Source organism: Podarcis muralis, chromosome 8 (assembly GCF_964188315.1).
Source record: "Podarcis muralis chromosome 8, rPodMur119.hap1.1, whole genome shotgun sequence".
NCBI lineage: Eukaryota > Metazoa > Chordata > Lepidosauria > Squamata > Lacertidae > Podarcis > Podarcis muralis.
In genome coordinates, this window is record NC_135662.1 from 85351476 (window position 1) to 85367599 (window position 16124).

General features: G+C 48.6%; 1 protein-coding gene across 3 annotated transcripts; it reads right to left on the reverse strand.

The window, feature by feature from the left end:
- Positions 1-237: 237 nt before the first annotated feature.
- On the reverse strand, positions 238-9743 carry OVOL2 (ovo like zinc finger 2). 3 transcript variants are annotated; one of them, XM_028738134.2, is made up of 4 exons: positions 9408-9743; positions 4538-4737; positions 2537-2726; positions 238-1303 (listed from the first exon to the last, which is right to left on the reverse strand). In XM_028738134.2, the coding sequence occupies exons 1-4, from the start codon at positions 9505-9507 to the stop codon at positions 993-995; spliced, it is 801 nt and encodes a 266-aa protein (XP_028593967.2). In that variant the 5' UTR covers positions 9508-9743; the 3' UTR covers positions 238-992. The 3 variants fall into 3 exon arrangements, with proteins under 3 accessions (XP_028593967.2, XP_028593973.2, XP_028593970.2); XM_028738140.2 differs by lacking the exon at positions 9408-9743 and adding an exon at positions 8308-8396; XM_028738137.2 differs by lacking the exon at positions 4538-4737 and having other exon boundaries at positions 9408-9733.
- Positions 9744-16124: the final 6381 nt, after the last annotated feature.

The following is a 16124-nucleotide window of genomic DNA, read 5'->3' on the forward strand; positions in this document are numbered from 1 at the left end:
AGAAAGCTCCACAGCCATAGATGCCCTGCTAGTGTTGGCATTGGACGTACACTGCCATGACTGAGGATCCACAGGCACCTAAGCCCTTTTGTTCCCTGACATGCTCCCAGAAGCACCTCTGACACCAGCCCTTTAGCTAGCATAGCTCAGTTCTCTTCCCACTAAGCACAATGGGAGCTGGGTGGGCACCACAGAGGGAGCGCCACCATAGGCTTGGACACAAAACAGGCTTTCAAATAGAGTCATAAATAACTTTATTGGAATATTTCATAACAGACTTTGGTTTTTTGGTGGGGAGGGGGAATACAAATGATGGTTATTGTGTTATTGACACATATATTTTATTGGAATTCTAGGCCAGTTACCTGTATTCAAATTAAATACAGTTATTTTGGTCAAATACGTTATAGCCGTAGGTAACTGTTTCTTTATCAAAGGCGCGTATTTGATGTCTGTACAAAGGCTGAGAGAGAACGAAGCACAATTCAGATTGTGCCATGTACTGTGCTATGTTCGCCCCATACTGGGGAGATTTTATTCATGTTCAGAAATTAAGTACCTAGACAGTTTGATCAGACCAGGTTGAGTGCTGTCTTCCTTTTGAATTCAGTTCTGGTCAGGGTTGCTGTGTCTCCTAGAGTTCAGAGAATAGGGAGCTTAAAGGATGGCGCTTTGCAGCTCAGTAGGTAAATCCTGCAAGGTTATGAGCAGAGTTTAGTGACATCAGATGTAGGCTGAAGGCAGCACCTGTCAGGTCAAGGGAAGAATGATATAATGGGCCTGTGTGTACTAACAGCGAGAATAGTTAAAAACTCTTAAGCCAAACAGATGCCAGCTTGCCTGCCCAAGAGATTTCAGTCTTCCCTTCCTCTAGAGATTTCAACGGGGCCACTAAAACCCTGAAACGTTTTGTCAGACCATGACACTTGGCAACCCGACTTCAGACAATTGTAAACTTCCAACTCATTTGGCCACTACAATGCAGTGCAGTGTTACTGTTGCTCCCCAGTCTCTTCTGGGCTCGTCTCCATTGGAGAGGTCGGTTTGTTTTGCAAAACAGCTGCAAGTTTTTTGGATGTTTTCTTCAGAAGAGCACTTCCAGGATGAACATTACTGATGTGCATGTACAAGTCCTCTTGGGTTGGGCCTGTGTAGCCACAATCTTCACAGACATACAGTTTGTCTCTTCGCTGTTTGTAAGCATATTGTTGCTGCACTCCGTGGATTTTTTTAAGGTGTGATTCCAGGGAACAGCGCTGGGTAAAGGCTTTGTTGCAGATCTCACATTTGTATGGGCGGATTCCTGCAATGTAATTTTTAGGAACTTTAAGGAACATTCCAAAAATAATCCCCAGCATTTAACTTCACTACATACATTTACGGATTTGACCACTGCAAACTGTAGCTGATGATGTTTCTTGTTGCTATGTGTATGTTTTAATTCTTTGGGGGAAAGGGCTGAAAGTGGTACAGGCCACAAAATTAATATTTCTGCAGAACTCCGAAATTTGCTTCTGTCCTTTATAGCTGAAAATATACGTTTGAAAATACTTATAAGGGAGAAACTGGGTAATATTTATAATAGTTGCACCAGGCTTAAGTGTCTTGCATAGCTTCTTTTCCCTCCCCAAAGCTGTCAAAACTAGAGGGGAAATCTATAAATTAGTTTTAAAATGCATGATTAATTAAATAAAATTGGGGAAAAATATGAACTTGGGGGGGGGGGGAGTGTGCTGGAGCTCAAGATCAACAGTGCAGTATTTGCATTAGCTGAACTCTGCCTTTTAATTTGAAATGAACACAGAACAGAGAATACACACAACAGTGTTAGTATTTGCTGCTCCTTTTCAGAGGCTTGCAACTTGCGGTAGGGTTACGTTCTGGGGGATTGCTTGTAAAGCCAAAATCATGTATAGTCAGAACGACCCCAGATAGTGCCCCAGTGCAACTACCCCTACTTGCCTGAAGGCAGCAGGCCTTGCTTTCCGGGCTCTGGAGGCTTTTAGAACTCATGTGAAACCTTCCCAGAACCCAGAAGCGCTTTTTAGCACTCTGCCTTGTGTGTGCAATTTCAGCCACCAGGCAGATAAAGCTGTGATTGCACAGCTTAAAAGTGTGCGAGCTGCAAGTTGCCTGTTTGCAACCTTAGATGAGCAGGGGTGGGGGGAAGAGGCCATGGCCAGCAGTATTGCCACAGTCCAGTGGGGTAAAATCACTAGAGAAGGGTGCAGAGCAGGGCCAACAAGAGCGTGTGGCCTGGGCAGATTTCCACAGTTCAACACTGAGGTCTAGGGGTCCACATTTGCGCCCTGGCCCTGAAGTCCCCCACTCCTGTTTTTAACACTTGATGTGTTCATATGCAAAAAGCAAATGGGCTTATCTGTTTTATCTCTGGGGTTTCTAAGCTGCTCTGGGAACTTTTCTTTTTTTCCAGAAGAGTAGAAGAAAAATGCTTTAAATGAATACACAAACAGTCAATAGAGCAAACTTTCCTATGGACATTCCCAATGAATGGAAAGTGCACCTCATTTCTTACCTGTGTGTGTCCTTACGTGTCTTTTCAGATCAAAAGTATCATTGAATCCTTTCCCACAGAAGGTGCACAAGTGCCTCTTCACTTGACTGTGACACTTGGTGTGGCGGTTCAGCATGCGCTGCAGGCGAAATCCTTTGCCGCATAGCTCACAGTTGTACAACAAGGCCTCGCCACAAGTGCCAGTCGTGAACTAAGAGAGGAAAATAAAACAGGATCTTAAGAGTCACAGGTCCTGACTGAGGAGCTGGTGAGGCCCCTCAGATCTTACCTAGCCTGAACTAAAGTATGTCCTGGAACAAGCCTGCAAAACTTTAGGACTGCCAGTCTGCAACTGACAAACTATGTGCCCGCCATTTGCCTTATTTCCTTGGGATAATGACATATAGATATTTAAAAATATAATTTCTTATCAGACAACTTTTGTGATCCCCTTCTGCTCCTCTACTGGAATGTTAACTGACATGATTTCTTATTTCTCACAATTTTGGTGATTTTTCACAAGTTTGGTGTGGATGATAACATGGAGGTAGGGGTATGGAGGCAAGATCCTTACTGCCAGGGGCATGAAAAAAGCAATATCCCAGTACTACTCCCTGGACTCAGCAGCCATACAGTGCTCCCAATTCTTTATCCCAGGAAGACAATCTGAAAGGATACCATGGGGAACGGTACCAAAGGCTCCAAGATGAGGTCTTGCCCAACAGTAGCCTTGACTTGGTCAGAGGCCCTCAACCGCATTGATCTGAGTTTTGGCAAATGTCTGAGGTTTGTATCAATGCTCTACAAATCACATTCCAACTTTATGAAACCTGATGGAAGGACAGGGTGAGTAGCTGCTCTACGCATTAATGGTAGGCAATGACTAGAGCTCCAAAACTGGAATCAGCTTCTAGTCAAACAATAGTCATTGTATAAGAAAGTGACTTTCCACTAGCAGTGACGAGTAGATATTTTCAATTACAGTTAGTTATTTATTTGCAAAATTCAAAGCTTGCAGGAGCAATACTGACAGGCGAATTAGCTAGACCAGCCTGCTGTGTGTCCCTCAACATGTGCTGCTTGTCTAAATGTTGCTTCTTTATAGGTGTCTAGAAATGTTAAAATCATCTAATATTTTGTCAGATTAACCGCACAAGCGATCCCCATGTCATACAGAAGGAACATATATAATTTAAATTAATTTATTATTTATACCCTGCCCATCTGGCTGTGTTTCCCCAGCCACTCTGGGCAGCTTCCAACAAAATATTAAAATACAGTAATCCATCAAAAATTAAAAGCTTCCCTAAACAGGGCTGCCTTCAGATGTCTTCTAAAATTCTAGAAGTTGTTCTCTTTGACATCTGGTGAGAGGGCATTCCACAGGGCGGGTGCCACTACTGAGAAGGCCCTCTGCCTGGTTCCCTGTAACTTGGCTTCTTGCAGTGAGGGAACCACCAGAAGGCCCTTGGCCCTGGACCTCAGTGTCCGGGTAGAACAATGGGGGTGGAGACACTCCTTCAGGTATACTGGGCCGAGGCCGTTTAGGGCTTTAAAGGTCAGTATCAACACTTTGAATTGTGCTCGGAAACGTACTGGGAGCCAATGTAGGCCTTTCAAGACTGGTGTTATGTAGTCTCAGCAGCCACTCCCAGTTACCAGTCTAGCTGCCGCATTCTGGATTAGTTGTAGTTTATGGGTCACCTTCAGAGGTAGCCCCACGTAGAGTGCATTGCAGTAGTCCAAGCGGGAGATAACCAGAGTGGGCACCACTCTGGCGAGACAGTCTGCGGGCAGGTAGGGTCTCAGCCTGCGTACCAGATGGAGCTGGTAAACCGCTGCCCTGGACACAAAATTGACCTGTGCCTTCATGGACAGCTGTGAGTCCAAAATGACTCCCAGGCTGCGTACCTGGTCCTTCAGGGGCACAGTTGGCCCATTCAGGACCAGGGAGTCCTCCACACCTACCCGCCTCCTGTCCCCTGACCACCTATGACCTTCATTCTCAATGCCAGTCTGTACCTTGATTTTGGATCTGACTGTGGGGCGGTTCACTGTCGAGTCCAGGAGTGCCTCCTCTGGTGTGGATTCAGGAGCCGAGGTGTTGGCAGCCTCCGTGTCCCTGCTGCTGCTGCTGCTGCTGCTGCTGCTGCTGCTGCTGCTGCTCTCTAAACTGCAGCTATCTTCACTGCGATAGTTGAGAAGGTCATGCTTCACCTCTCCTGGAGATTGAGCCCACGGTTAAATGACAGAAACAGGGAGCATTCATATGCATAATGATTTTTGCATCGTACTCCTGGAATTACTTATTTGATAGGGCCTGATCTCTTTCACAGACTTGGGATACAGAACAATAAGCTAATCATTATGCATCACACCGGACCTTAAAAAGCCAGTTTCAGTAAATGGGTTGCCTGCTTGTTAGATTCCCAAAGTTTGAAGCAGGAACTACTGTCCTCCTCCTGACACTGTTTTCCCACACCAGCCTCATCCTCTGATATCGGCATATTTAACACAGTTGTCTGCAAAATACCTCCTACACCTGAGCAGCTTGTCTGGGCTCCTTTATTTAAAAACACCGCCAGGAGGCTGGATAACAACACCATAAGGTTGTCATAAGCTTCTGTAGAATCATATGGAATCAGGTTACAAAAAAGGAGATTCCGACTACATCAAGAAGAGTCCTTTCTAACTCAACAATTCTATGATTTCCCCTGTCTCTCTCCTGACAAAGGTCATCACCAGGGCCATCTTACCCATAGGGGCTAGGGGTGCGGGGCACCCAGGTGGCAGACTCTCAGGGATGCCAGGCCGAGAGTCCAGGTCCCGAAAGTGGAGTCCAGGGAAGAGCCTGCCCGTAGGTCGGAGCGCCACGGCAGGCTCTTCGGCTGCAGGCGGCTCTGCACCACGAGTTCAGGGGTGACTAAGCCAGCGAGACACTGAGGCAGCCGGTTCTCCCCTCCTGCGCACCTGGGACTGGGCAACTGGGGGGGGGGGCGCCAGGTGGATCTTTGCACCCCAGTGCCTCATATGCTACCCTATCATATGCTACCCGCATATGATACCCTATCATATAGGGTGGCCAAAGCAGTTTCTGTGCCAAAAGCAGGCCTAAAGCCTGATTGAAATTGATATTGAAAATCAGTTTCCTCCAAGAGTGTCTGCAACCACCCAATTAATAACCTTGCCCAAGAAGGGGAGAATAGCAGTTGTAGTTCCTTAGATGTTCTGAGTCCAGTGAGGGTTTCTTACGGAGTGGCTTTACCACTGCTTCCTTCAAACAGGCAGAGACCACTCCCGTGTTGCAGGGAGGCATTGCTCACCTCCCTGGCCTTGGTAGAGAAAAGCAAAGGCCCCTGATGCAAAGGCTGTGATGTGAGCACAGTTCAAGCAGACTTTGCCCATTTTTGCTCATGCTGCCAATAATATCAAAGAGGCCTCTGCAGTTGTTCCATGTGTGATGATCATCCCCAGCTCTGGCACTGAAATCTCTCAGCAGGAATAGGTGTTTGGAGGCTGGAACTTTCCTGATAGCCTGGTCTACTTTCTCCTAGAACTGGTCCTTGGTCTGTATGCCAACGTACACAGTGGCAGCACAGATGCTCAAGATGTTGACCACCCCAGAGGTGGTTGAGAGACGGAGGGAAAGCAAGTGTTCTGATCCATCGCTGGGTGGTTCTGTCACAAACAGAAGGGAGTTCCTCACTGTGAGGCTTATGTGGGGAATACGCGGTTCTTCCAGATGCCCTCCTTGACAGAAAAACGTGTCCTCCTTCTCTCGGAGGCTGCCATTGGAAGCGAGTCTGGTCTCCTGCAAAACGTTGGCGTTGAATGTTTCAAGCTCAAAGTCAATGATGGCTCTCTTCCATGAGTCACCGACCTGCAGCAGGTCACTGGATAAGCCAGGACGCATGGTCCTGATGTTCCAGTTTACTAAGTGCAGGAGGGTTTGTTCCTTTTCTTTGTTGCCTGATGCTGTAGTTCAGTCCACTTGCCGGGTGATGCTCTGGGTTCCAAACATCCACTGAAGAAGGTGGACAGTGCCAGATTGGCACTTTATTGACTGAGGGCTGCCTGGCTTAAGGTGGTCAGTAGCTGACCAGTGCGATGCAATTATCTTTCCCACCAACAAAGGCAACCCATAGATCTTGTACCTTACACCAATCGGGTTGAGCTTAATACCTTCTAACTGCCTCCCGTGTTGTTTGTGCTGCATTCGCAACACTAAAGTGGCTCTCCAGGGCGCAAACCTGGGCAATATATGTGGCTGCCCAGATGACAAGAGCCCCCCCCCCCCCCGCCCTCACTGATGTGGTCCAAAGGAAAGCAAAACATTTGGCACCAGCCTGGCTGCAGGAATTGCCAGAAGGAGACATAGAAGGCACCATCCAACTGCCTTAGGGACTCCACTGCAGATTTGTGTAGGGTTTATTCCTTGGCCGCCTTTCAAAGATGTCCTGCAAGGCAGTGGATACTAATTATTCCTCAGAACTTACTCTGAAGCCTTTCTCATGAATGAGTATAGCCACAAGGCAGTAAGAGTTTAAGATCATAGTTTTCTTTCTCTTAGGTGGGCTACCTTCCTAGGTTAATGAGCCCCATCTGCCCCTCATTTCCTCAACAGCAAGTGCAGAAACCTCCTTCTTGACTGATGTCAAATGTGAAGGGTCCTTATCCGAGATGTTGTTTGCAGATGATGCAGCCTTGACAGCACATTCAGAGGAAGATCTACCATTTCGCCCCAAGCTTGCAGGGCGTTCAGTCGGCTTTACTGCCAGCCTGATGAAACATCATGGGTCAGGATGTCACCAGCACTAAACACAACTGCACTGGTGACCACACACTTGAGGCGGTAGATGATTTTGTCTACCTGGTTTCCACCATAACCAGAAACCTCTCCATTGATGCTAAGCTGGACATGTGTACTGGCAAAGCAGTTATGGCAATGGCCGTAAGGGTATGGGAGAATGGGATGCTAATGTCCAACGCCAAGATGAAAGTCTCCCAGGTGTGTGTGTTGAGCATGCTGCTTTATGGAAGTGAATTGCGGGTAACGAACAACTGTCAGGAGTGACTCTTCAATGCCTTCCACATGTGCTGTATCGGGAAGGTTCTGGGCATGGCAGGGCAGTTTCAAACGAAGATGTGCTCTTCCAAGACTACATTCCTAGCATGTTTGCACTTCTGTCTCAGTGATGTCTATGCTGGCTTGGTCAAGAACATAGAATGGAAGGTGGCAGGATCCCCTAGGATGTGCTGGCTTCAGGCCCATTGGCAAGGCTGGCAACATCAACCCCACCATGTGGGAATCCCTTGCAGGCAATGGCAGTGCCTTCAGACAGGCAGGCCTGTATCCCCAGCAGTGACCACAGGTAGAATGACCGTTGAGAGCAGAGGTGCCAGGTTGCTCCCAAGATCAGCGTGCATTGTGTACATGTGAATGACACAGGAGGCCAGTGTTTGGACACTGGACTGGCATAGCTCAACATGCACAGGGATGCCTGAAGACTTGAGGAGGCCCAACCCGCTTAAAACGAATATTGAGGGGGCCAAGGAGCCTTTGGCCCCCTAGAGCTGGTAGCCCTGGCTAGGAAGAGAAACCCCCTAGTGCACCTGTAGCAGCACATGCCTTTATGCTTGCAAGTGAAATGGAGAATTCTCCTAATCTACAGTTAATGGCAATGCTCTGGAATGGCGGTGGGGTAACTTGAGTTACTGAAAGTGAAATAATGATCTTCCGAATGAGGGCTGATTAACTGGGGGCCATTCACTTTCCTCTTCTCCAGTCCCACCTGGAGCGCGGGGCTGCTGCCTTCCGGGGCCAGGAGCTCCCCGGGGGCGGCGCGGCAAACAAAGGCGCTCCCTCCCGAGGCCTGTTTGATCTCAGGGCGGGTCCCGAGGCCGCCCGGCGCCTCGCCCGCCTCGCCGCTGCAACCGGGAGCGCTCGGCCCGCCGCCGAGCGCAAAGGTCACCGCGCTCCGCCTCGAGCGCCCCCCGCCGCCGAGCCGCCCGCTCCGGACGAGGCGCCGCCGCTGCAGCAGCTCCCGCGTCGTCGTGACACGTGTTCCGTTTGCCCTTTCGGGGAAGGCAGCCCTCGAGTCGCGCGCGCGAGACGAGCAGCCCTCCCGCGCGGCTCTTGTTCAAAGCCAGAGAGGGCCGCTCGGTCTCTCCCTGGTCGTGTGAAACGGTGACACGCGGCCCCTCCCCGGCCGAGAGCCGCCGCCGAAGCCCCGCCCTTGACCTCAGGACCCCTGAGACCGCAATCCGCCGAAAGGGCGGCTCAAAGCCGGAGCCAAACAATGTTTGCTCGGAGTGAGTTCACTTCTGAGTATACACGGGTAGGATGGGGCTGCAATCCGATTCGCGTTAACTTGGCCAGACGAAGCCTCGTGGAAATCGGCGGCGGGGCAGCATTTATGAGCAGCCCTGCGGAGACTGGCCGCCACGGGACTCCCGTCCCGCCTGCTCCTAAGCGTGTCTACTCAGAAGTAACTCCTATTGACTTCAATACGGCTCGCTCCCGGGGAAAGGAGGTTGGGGCTGCAGCCGAAAACGTTATAACTTCTCCTGCGGAGACCGATTTCAGATCCGCCAGGGCTTAGCCGCAGAAACTTTTCAATGCCGGACTCAGCTCTAACGTCTACGGAGTGAAAGCAAAGGTGCCTCGAAGCATACGCAGAGTTCCCTTCTCTTCACTGCCCGTTGCTTGGGTCCCCTGCAGCCAGGATTCAGAGCCGGTCTCAATCCGGCTTCCAAGCTGTTTGGGGCAACTGCCGCCTCCTGGAGAAGAGCCTAACCGGTTTGGGGGCGGCGGGAGGAGCCCGGCTGAGGCCGAGGTGCGGTGTGTGTGTGTGTGGGGGGGAGGCCAGGTGTGCTGCTTCCTCCGCCTTACCTGGGACATAAGTGTCGGCTCTCTCTTCGTCGGGCAGCTCGTCCCAGCTGCGACTGGCCGGCAGCGGGTTCCTCCTCTTCACCAGAAACACTCTGGGCATGATGAGATCCGCGATTTCACCTTTCCTCCTGGCCGTTCCGTTTTCTGGGAACTCCGCCCTTCCCTGGGGTTCCAGGTGAGGCGCGCTGGCAAGGGGTCGCGGCTTCTGCTGGCGCCCCCCGGGCCCGATCCCCCTCCTCAAGGAGAGCAAGAGACCCCACGCCGGAGCCGGAGGTGCCCCCCTTCACCCCCACCCCCTTTCCAAAGGTGTCTCTGAGCAAAGGCACCACCAGGAAACTTGGAGGGAGCATGCGTGCTGCAAACATAACGGTGTCAACAAGCCTCTCTACCTGTCCGACCGGTTGGAGCAGCTGCTTTGTTCCAGCCCTTCCTTAGGCATGAATGTTTGCAAAGAATGTAACGTCTGAAAATGAGGAGGGGGGATTCCTGGGACCGTAGACTTCCCTCCCCAGGTCATTTCTGTCACCAGCAAGAGCAAGCACCCCCCTCTCCTGACACTAGCCGAGACCCCCCACCAACCCAGATGGAGCCTTGGGGTTGCATGCTGCTGTCTCCAAGGTCCTGGAAGCTGATTTGGGCGCTGAGCTGCTCTCCCCTTGGGGCTCTAAATGTGTATCTGGTTGCCATGTACAAACACACCAGCTAATTTCATATTAATATCATGAATGCTTCTGCGGGACATGCAAGAATTTCCCTCTAGCTAGGTTTTGTGTGTGTGTGTGTGGACACGCAGTGCATCCATGGGAAGTAACTACAGGCTGACATTCAAAGCCAAGCAGCTCCAGGCACTTAAATTAAGTTATTTTTTTGCGTCTGCTTTGCATGCAGTCATCTTCAGAGGCCTCTCTCTCTCCTCTGAGTTTGGTGATGAAGATGCCTCCCAGCACTGCAAGGGGTAGGGCAAAGGGTGCTTCTCCAGCATGTAAGCGTCTAGATGAAACACGAGAGCCTACGTTTTAATGTGCATTAAAAAATAATAATGGATGGAGCTGCCTGCTATGTACATCAAGGACTCTGCTGTGTGTTTTATGTAGAGCTGCAAAGCAAATACTGTGGAGTATAGGCCGCTTCTCACTAGAACCAAAAGAAGGAAAAATGACCCCCGATTAATAAGGCAACAACATAAGATAAATAAATCAAGGGTAAGAAACTTAAATGAACTTTATAATCTATCTATATACACAAAATCTAACGGCTGTGATGCCCATAAATAATTTTTTTTTTACATAGAGTTGAATCTTATTATTAAAAAAGGCACAGAAAGGCAATAAAACAAAAATCCAAAAAAGTGAGTACCAAATATATAAAACCTATAATACAATAACTGGGATGTATAGATCCATAAACAAAAAATGAATATGTGTGTCAATCACTGAAAAAAGTGGCAGGTACTCTATATCCCTTTGCACCAGAAGTCCCACCTTTTTATAGGAAAGGATATGAATTCAATATTAAATTATATGCTGTATATATATTCTTTCCTGTGCATCTGGTTCTTCCAAGGTTGCTGCTTCCAAGTCCCCACAATGTACAGGCTCATGTTTAAAATGCCCCCGTGCCTTTAGTGACTTCCATGCCCCTAGCGTGGCGTCCTGCCCCTCATCCAATGACCAATACAGCATGGGATCAGACCCTGTTGTGGTGCTGAGGGGCCCATCTTGATCTCATGGCCACGATGGGCCTACTATCCCTAGGTGACTGACCCCTGGCCAACAGGAAGACATTTCAAAGCTCTGTTGTCCTGAGGCCTACATTTTTCTTTGTATTTTGTAGGAGACACATGGGACGATGTTATAACCATGTCGCAGTTAAGAACCCAAAATGTGAAATATGGTTCTAGACTTCCCTTGTCCTTAATCCTAAACACACCTGCTCTTATTTCCAGCTGCGGAATTCAGACAGTTTTACTGACAAAGCCCTGTTCGTCCAAGGTTTGTGTTTAGAGTCTTCTGGTGGAGTTAGAAGGCAGCAAGAACAACATTTGATTTATTTGTTTTTCTTTTTAATATTTTTTTTACTGTACAACATCATGCACAAATGAAATAACACATCGCACTCTCGTCCAGAAGATGAAGTTTAGTCAATACAACAGAAATACAACCTAAACAGCATAATTACGGTAAGTTCCTACCCCAGACAACTATCTATATAGGGGGCAATATACAGTTTATGCTAACCGAAAAGCCTCAGCAATTGGAGAATCGACTAAGGCAACACTCTCAAGGCCTCATCAGAGACTGTATTTACAGCAGCATCAAGATCAGCATGAAGGCGAGCCCTTCTGTCCTCAAAATGTCTAGCAATCTTGTCACAGCAGGTCTTTGACAGTTCTAGCACCCCATCAGTCAGGCAGCTTTGCTATTCAGTCAGCTGCACTCTGCCACTTCCACGCTAGCCAGCTGGACATTGCCTGGCCTGCTTCAGTCCTCATTAATTTTGAGGAAAACTAAGGAGCACAATGAGTGGCGCAGTGTCCGGGTGGACGCTCCCAAGAGATTGAGTCAATAGCCCTCCTTATCTCCCTGGTCCACAGTGAGGTAAGGAGCTCAACGGGATTGCTGACATTGGAAAATCCCCATCAGATTCCATAAGTCATCCAGTTGGGGCGACCCAGGATGTTTTGGCACTGGAGGCAAAACAGAATATTCTGTCCCCCTGGGGCGCCGGATTAAAGGTAGTGCAAGCAGTTCCTCAGCACAGGGCTCTGAGCTAAGGAGAGGTAAAATTAAGAAGATCCATACTTGAGAAGATCCATTTTGGGGCACTGAATTTTGACCTCACACAGGGCACCATAATAATAATAATAATTAATAATAATAATAATAATAATAATAATAATAATAATAATAAATTTTATTTATATCCTGCCTTCCCAGTTAAAAAACCGGGCTCAGGGTGGCTAACAACAAAATTAAAACACTTAATTGTAAAAACAGCATAAAATACAGTATAAAAACATGAATAACAATAAAATTCAAAATTCAGAAATAAATTTAGGGGGAAATAAACATTAGATAATCCCCAGGGCTAGCTGGCTGAATTGGTCCTACTTGGGCCAGCGAGGAGGCCAGGGGAGAATTAGCTGTGGGGTCTCAGAGCGAGTAATCTTCATAAAAGGGGAGGGGGAGGGAAGAGAAGGGAAATAAAAGATCAGGCTGAATTCAAATTAAAGGCCAGGCGTAAGAGTCTTACAGGCTCAACGGAAGGGCCCTAGTCTCATGGGACAGAGTGTTCCACCAGGTCGGAGCCATCACTGAAAAGGCCCTGGCCCTGGTGGAGGATAGTCTGACTTCCTTAGGGCCCAGGACCTCTAAACTATGGTTATTCATGGACCTTAAGGTCCTCTGCGGGGTAGACCAGGAGAGGTGGTCCCGTAAATACGAGGGCCCTAAGCCACATTACAAAATATTACCCAAGTCTACCCCTGCCTTCTCCTCTACTGTGCACCCAACTGCCACCCACCCACTGCTGTCCCCCCACCTAGCAGCAGGTAGCAGCAGGTGGGTGCATGGTGGCAGGTGTCCATATTGCAGAGGAAGAGGCAATGGCAGCCCACAAGTGTCTGCTGCCCCTCCCAGTTGTCCGAAGGCTGCTGCTCTGCGGTCCCTGCTGCCCCTCGCCCCAGCCGTGTCCAACACCATGCCTGAGAGATGCCTTCTTAAGCTCCATCAGGGAGGCTGCTCAGTGTGGATAATACAGCACTAGCACCTCCACTGGACCTAATGAGATGTCTTTCAGACCACAGTGCACTGGTGGCTGCTACCCCCTGGACCAGTTGGGGTGACCAGTGGCCAGGGAGGAATCATAGAATTGTAGAGATGGAAGAGGGACCAAAGGGTCATCTAGTCCAACCCCCTGCAATGCGGGATTTTTTTTGCCCAATGTGGGATTTGAACCCACAACCCTGAGATTAAGAATTTCATGGAGAGCATGAGACTCTTAATCTCAGGGCTGTGGGTTCAAATCCCACATTGGGCAAAAGCTTCCTGCATTGTAGGGGGTTAGAATAGATGGCCCTTGTGGTCCCTTCCATCTCTGATTCTATGCTTGACTGAGCTACCCCAGAAGTTACTTGTAGGGAAGGCCAATAAAGTCACATGGATGGGGCCAAGTTGTTTTGCTTTTTCCCCTCATCCTCCTCGCTTGCAAAGGTGTGGACACAAAAGCGTTGCAGTTGCATAAAGTACAGTGGTACCTCAGGTTACATACGCTTCAGGTTACAGACTCCGCTAACCCAGAAATAGTGCTTCATGTTAAGAACTTTGCTTCAGGATGAGAACAGAAATCGTGCTCCGGCGGCACAGAAGCAGCAGGAGGCCCCATTAGCTAAAGTGGTGCTTCAGGTTAAGAACAGTTTCAGGTTAAGAACGGACCTCCGGAATGAATTAAGTTCTTAACCTGAGGTACCACTGTACATAGTACCTAACTAAAACAAAAAGCGTCTGACCTTGGTTTAGAAGGGGTCCCTGACTCCCTGCTGTCAAAATTTATATTTTGAGTAACTGTCACTATAGCCATGCATTACTCTGAAATTTGTTGTTGTTTAGTCGTTTAGTCATGTCCGACTCTTCGTGACCCCATGGACCAGAGCACGCCAGGCACTTCTGTCTTCCACTGCCTCCCGCAGTTTGGTCAAACTCATGCTGGTAGCTTCGAAGACACTATCCAACCATCTCTGTCGTCCCCTTCTCCTTGTGCCCTCCATCTTTCCCAACATCAGGGTCTTTTCCAGGGAGTCTTCTCTTCTCATGAGGTGGCCAAAGTACTGGAGTCTCAGCTTCAGGATCTGTCCTTCCAGTGAGCACTCAGGGCTGATTTCCTTAAGAATGGAGAGGTTTGATCTTCTTGCAGTCCATGGGACTCACAAGAGTCTCCTCCAGCACCATAATTCAAAAGCATCAATTCTTCGGCGATCAGCCTTCTTACTCTGAAATAAGCCCCATTAAATGCCATAGGGATTACTCCCAGTTAGGACTGGAGCCTGAAATGGTTAGTTTTAAAGGTGCCACACAGAACTTCAATAGACCTTGCAACTCCCAGGAAGTAGGGTTCGGATTGCAGTTTATCCTGTAACTCTAAACCCATTTACCTGGGAGTAATCCTTTCCCTATAGACTTCAATGGACTTTACCTCTGAATAGAACCATGGTTAGGATTAAGCAGTTAGTTGTCAAATTCTCTTCTACCACTGGTGACCTGTTTTAAAGGGAATCCTACAGGCTGACAAAGCTTCTGTTATCTAGGGCTGAAACTGGATTAACTGTCCAATTCCTAGCGCAAAGCACAATTCCTAACGGGGGGAGGTTTAATCCACTTGGAGACACTCACATGAAGGTTGTGCTTGTGTTTATTAAGGCTGCAGTAATAACAGCCGCTGCCCCCATGGGCTGGAGTGGGTTTATCCCGCAGTTAAGTGCAAAGGCCTACGCATGTCTACTCAGAAGTAAGCTTACTCCATGATAAGTCTGTAGAGGCTGCTTGAAGCCTAACTTGGTTTCTTTTAAACAGTACTCTGGACTTATTTTAAATAATAAAATTAATGCCACTCCTCCCTTCTTCAGCCAGCGCCCCCCACATCACAATGCAAGCTTCTCCAGTCTCCAGAATTAACTATTGCTTTCTGTTGCCCCGCCTCCAGCAATAAGATAAAGAAAAATACCCATCCCCTCTCAGCCAGATCCCTTTGCCATAACAAGACTCTCACAAGGGAACCACTCCCTGCATTTCCTAAGAAATGGCTGGCTCCTGAAGCATTGCAATTACAGTGGTACCTTGGGTTAAGTACTTAATTCGTTCCGGAGGTCCGTACTTAACCTGAAACTGTTCTTAACCTGAAGCACCACTTTAGCTAATGGGGCCTCCCGCTGCCGCCGCACGATTTCTGTTCTCTTCCTGAAGCAAAGTTCTTAACCTGAAGCACTATTTCTGGGTTAGCGGAGTCTGTAACCTGAAGCGTATGTAACCTGAAGCGTATGTAACCCGAGGCACCACTGTAATGGATGTAAAAGAGATTGGTGTCCTTTTCCTTCCAAATCATAGGAAGGACTTTGTATGGCAGCTTCACAGTTTCCTTCATTTGGGTGCAGAAATTTTATTTCCCATATAAAAAGGACCATGAGTGTAGCCAGGATTTTTGTTGGGGGGGGGCAGGCCTTTTGTTGTGGGGGAGAACCTCAGTTTGCTATGTATTTTTATTGATTTTTATTGATGGGGGGGTAGCTGCCCCTTCCCGTCCCCATTTGGCACTACGCTCACGAACGGCACTCCGTTTTGGCACCTACACAGAGACACCACTCCCCAAAACATAAAGGTAAAGGGACCCCTGACCATTAGGTCCAGTCGTGGCCGACTCTGGGGTTGCGGCGCTCATCTCGCTTTATTGGCCGAGGGAGCCGGTGTACAGCTTCTGGGTCATGTGGCCAGCATGACAAAGGCACTTCTGGCGAACCAGAGCAGCACACAGAAACACTGTTTACCTTCCCGCCGGAGCGGTACCTATTTATCTACTTGCACTTTGACGTGCTTTCAAACTGCTAGGTTGGCAGGAGCAGGGACCGAGCAACGGGAGCTCACCCTGTCGCAGAGAGGAAAAAGGAAAACTGTCCCCCTTTTTCTCCTTCTCTGTCTTTCTTCTTCTAGTTATCTCCTGTGGGTGGTA